We start from the raw sequence: 4,854 nt of genomic DNA, 5'->3' as shown, positions 1-4,854 counted from the left end.
AATTTTGTGTGCATTTTGTTTTTTGAATAATTTCTAATTTAAATTTCTTTATTCTTATCATAGTGTTGTCCGTTGGACAATAGGACTAAAAATTGTTTGCACTTTATGGTAAAGGTTGTGACTGTCCTTGTGCTGTGAGGAACTATGTTCCCGAGCACAGCTGATCTTTTTTGCAAGTGTAGATGTGCACTTAAATACACTTTGAAATCGATTAAAACTACTTGTGCTGAATTTGGTTCATGATCAGTGGCGGACTTAGCAATTTGGGGGCTCAAGGCGAATTTAGCTAGGGGGCCCATCAACATTAATATGCGAGAAATAAGTTCAGGTTCACACATTAGGCTGGTTTTTCAGTCGCCGACTGTTTTTTGTAGATCGCCGACAGAAACTGTGGTCGGAGGCAAATTGGCGATCACTCGGCGTGTAGTGTGAACTGCTGAAAGACGCTCGCCGAGCCGTTGCCGAGTGGTCGCTGACTCATCGCAGACGACCGGCAGATATCTAACATGTTTAATATCTAGCAGTCGGCGACTGAGAGTCGGCAGCAGCGTCTAGCTACAGCCAATGGGAACGCGGAGAGAGAACCGCGGCACCGCTGAAGATATCTCTGCACATGTAGCCTACATTGTTTTTTTTCTTCTACGTGGTGTTGCTGGTTCTCGCGAGAGTTTCGTTTTCGTGTTCTCGTGTTTTTGGTCGGGAGCCAGATGAGTCGGCGATTCCCCAGTCGTTTAATTCGTGAGCCCGCGTCGCCGATCAGTCGTGTAGTGTGAAAGCCACAACTGAAAGACTCGATTACAGCAAAACCAGTCATGTAGTGCGAACGGCACAAAAACCTGACGACTGAAAAGTCGTGTAGTGTGAACCTGGCTTAATCAGGGGGCCCCTACAGTGGGTTGCAGTGGGAGGGGCCCAAGGCAGTTGCCTAGCCACGCCTCTATGCAAAGACCGCCTCTGTTCATGATTCATCCATGCATTAAATAACTGAAAGTAACTAAGTAACTTTTACTCAAATTACATTTTAAATGAAGTAATATTGTACTTTTACTCGAGTAAATTTTGAGATGGGTAATTTTACTTTTACTCTGAGTAGATTTTAGGCAAAGTAATGATACTTTTACTCAATTACAATTTTTCAGTACTCTTTCCACCTCTGTGATTGGTCAAGATGTGTGGAGCACATGCTTGACACAAAGACAGCAGAGGAAAAAAAAAGTGGACAAACTTTTTTCAGTGTTTCCCCGTCACCTTATTAATTGAAAGCTGTGTGTGATTGGTCAGATGTGTGGAGCACACGCTTTACATGCGTGCAGTGGAGACATTAAGGCACCGACTAAGGAAAAAAAACTGCTCTGTAGCACTGGCAGAAGCAGAGCAAGACGCGCAAGGAGGGGGAGGGGATGGGGAGGGGAGAGACAGCGAGGCACGAAAAAATGACGTTGGAAAAAAGGGCCCTGGCACTTGCAGAGCACAAGCGCAACAACAGGGATGCGGTAACCATGGAGGTGAACAATATCTCTAAATGTACAAAAGGAAAGACTACATATTTAAACAAAGGGAAACCAGAACTAAAACAGGGAAGACAAACCAGAACTAACCCGACCAGCACGAGGGAGAAGCGAGGAGAAGGCACAGGCTACAGAATGTGGAGAGGAATGAGCACAGGGGAGACTGGGAACATAGCAAACACAATGACCGACACAGGGGAGACTGGGAACATAGCAAACACAATGACCGACACAGGGGAGACTGGGAACATAGCAAACACAATGACCGACACAGGGGAGACTGGGAACATAGCAAACACAATGACCGACACAGGGGAGACTGGGAACATAGCAAACACAATGACCGACACAGGGGAGACTGGGAACATAGCAAACACAATGACCGACACAGGGGAGTAAAACCGAGGGGAATATATACACTAAAACAGGGGAGCGAATGAGACACAGGTGTGGGCACTAAAGACAGGGGCGAGACAGACAGAAGGGAAACCAAGGAAACGGGGAAAACTAGGCGGGACCAGGGAGGAGGGAGGAGCTGGACATGACAGTCTAAGGCTGGTCAAGACGGTGTTTCATTTTGTACTGTATATAAAAAAAACACGCATCACATATCTATACACCCATGTACACACGCACAATGACATGCAGTGTAAAAATCTGGAACTCTTTTCAGGATAAATGTTACAGTGGCAGTAAGACAACTGAAATACAAACTGGAAAGATGATAAAAGTACTCATGTTCGTGTGCTGCGTTTCTCCAAACTCGTGAAGTTTTTCCGTGATTTGCAGTGGGTGAGTCATGCCAGTGTTCGATCACATTAGCGTAAGCATCACTTAATAGCTGTTACAGTACATGATTATGAAAGCCATTCAGCTTTACTTCAGTGTAGTGAAAATGCACCTGAATTATCTTGTGGACTTAAAGACACTGAATATCTGTACGCATGTTGGCCCTTATCATTTACCGCTGATTCTTGGTGCAGGGAACGTGCAAACAAAATAGAAACCAACACAGATGTCTGACATAAAAAAATGTATATAATTACAAAAGGCGATCTAATATAAAAACCTGTGATGTTTTAAAATAAGACACAACCAGCGACGGGCTGGTACAAACATACAAATGAACAAATACACAACCCTCACTAATGAGCACCACCCATTTGAGAGGTGTTCACACAACGTACAACACAGGACAGCATGAACACTGCCGCTGCTGATGGAGGCAGCCGGTATGGGGCCTCCGTACCATCCTCAAAGGGACAGTGTTACACATTTTATTCACTTTTATCTCACGTGTCTTGTGTCTCATCCATTTACAGGATTTGGATATAAGTCTTCAGAATGACATTTTTATTCGTGGTGATGATTTTGCTGCATTTGTTCCAATGCTTCAAGGATTTCCATCAGACTGCTGGATTGTAAAAGAGAATATTTTGGTGAGCTTCCCCTTCTGTGCCATGTGCTATAAATCCAGTAATGAAAGGGTTATGTCGTCATGTCTGTGTGGATGGAGGCAGACATTTTTTCCCTATTTTTAATATGGGATTTGAGAGGTGAGGTTATGTGCATATTTTGTAGTAAATTTTCTTTTAAACTTTACAGAATAGTACATTTGAGGAAAAATACATATTTTGCCTGTTTCGAGCAGTATCTAATATGGTCAGGATTTCTTATGGATCTGAATACCCACCCACAGGTATGTCAAGGTTACAAACCCTGTCTTCCATTTGACTCGGGTTGATTTTGAGTATTAATTATAGATAATATGTATGTTACAATGTCAACATCAGTTTTTGTGTTTGCTAACAAGCCCTTAAGACAAACTGGTTTATTAGCTACTAAATACAATGTTATGTACATTGAACTCAGCGGAAGTGAGCTGAGTTCAAGATACTAGTGTCATTGCACAAGCTACTGCAGACTATGCTTATATAAAGACTAAATGGAGAATGAGACTGTTAGAACTGTTTTCTTATATATGACCCCTTTCTTCAGATGAGTGGGATATATGGGTTGTCATGATAAGTACGGTGTCTGGAGCAGTAATGTACATAATGTTATTTACCAATATGCTCTCAGTGATGGTTAACAACGATGGATCAGAATCCACATTCAAGAAAAAGGTACTTCTGTATGTACCATGTCAGAAAAAGAACTAGGCCAATCTTAACATAAAAGTACTTGTACCCAATTTCATCAGTCTGTTTCTTATAAGACCCTGTGACCAGACACCTGATGATATGCCTGGCAGAATAAGTGAGAGAGCTGAGCTTTATTGGCCCAATATCAGTAAACAACACAAACTGTTGTAGCTCAAGCTGAGTTCAGTTCCAGCAGGAGGAGCATCACTGCACTGCCATGCGTGCTGTATTTCAGATGCAGCATCTAGAAGACTACATGACCTACAGGAAGCTTCCTAGGGAATTGCACGCTCGCATCAGAGAGTACTACAAGGCACGTTACGAAGGACAGTGGATTAATGAGAAGAGCACCCTCAGTTTGGTGTCAAGGTCTTTGAGAGAGGTGCTTAACAGTGTTGATTGAAGTATTTTTCCTTTAGTATTATTCTAAAGTACAATCTTCTATGAAGCTGCGATGTATTTCTTCCTTCTCTATAGGAAATCTTGATGGTGATGTGTGGAAACCTGCTGAAGAATTGTCCCATGTTCCAGAACTCTGATATACATTTTATCAGTGCCATAATTTTAAAACTGAAATATGAAGTGTTGCTGGAAGGAGACGTCATTATTCAGCAGAATGCTCCAGGTGATCGTATGTTCTTTATCAAGCATGGACAGGTCATTGTGGAGACAAGCTCTTTTCAGGAGGAACTGTGTGATGGGGGCCATTTTGGAGGTTAGGAAATACAAGAAAGACATGTTGCATTGTGAGATTACACAATAGGATTCACAGAAGCTCTGTGGTGTTATTTATTATAGAAGACAGGGCTCCGTTAACCTTTGACCTGGCTTGTGCTTTTGTCCAGAGATTACCCTCCTGGCCAGAGAAGGGCAAGGAGCTACAGTTCGCGCTCTGTTGACCTGCCGTCTGTTCTCCTTATCCATAGATGACTTTGATCAGGTCCTGCAGGAGTACCCCGACGCCATGAACATACAGAGTGAGCAGCGCAGTGAGGAGTGAGTAGTGAGGAGTGAGGCCGTAGACTGCTTACGTGTTTGCAGTCAATTGTAGTGTCGAAAAACCAAGTCAGTTTTGCTCATTTCTGCATATACCAACCCCCTAACATACAGTATGTTGGAGGTTGTTAGCCAGACATAGTCTGACAGAAGCTATGCACATAACTGGCTACATTTTATAGATGGAGTTGTCCAACGCTGCAGGA

The 4,854-nt window shown here is 43.0% G+C and overlaps 1 protein-coding gene across 1 annotated transcript; it reads left to right on the top strand.

Moving 5' to 3' along the window:
* Positions 1-1,433: 1,433 nt before the first annotated feature.
* LOC143516180 (potassium/sodium hyperpolarization-activated cyclic nucleotide-gated channel 2-like) lies at positions 1,434-4,652 on the top strand. Its single transcript, XM_077007754.1, has 7 exons — positions 1,434-1,505; positions 2,831-2,947; positions 3,114-3,207; positions 3,591-3,634; positions 3,888-4,034; positions 4,130-4,367; positions 4,498-4,652. Exons 1-7 carry the CDS (start codon positions 1,434-1,436, stop codon positions 4,650-4,652), a joined length of 867 nt encoding a protein of 288 aa, XP_076863869.1.
* The last annotated feature ends 202 nt before the right edge of the window (positions 4,653-4,854 follow it).

Source organism: Brachyhypopomus gauderio, chromosome 6 (genome assembly GCF_052324685.1).
Source record: "Brachyhypopomus gauderio isolate BG-103 chromosome 6, BGAUD_0.2, whole genome shotgun sequence".
Lineage (NCBI taxonomy): Eukaryota > Metazoa > Chordata > Actinopteri > Gymnotiformes > Hypopomidae > Brachyhypopomus > Brachyhypopomus gauderio.
This window is presented reverse-complemented; position numbering and strand designations above follow the sequence as displayed.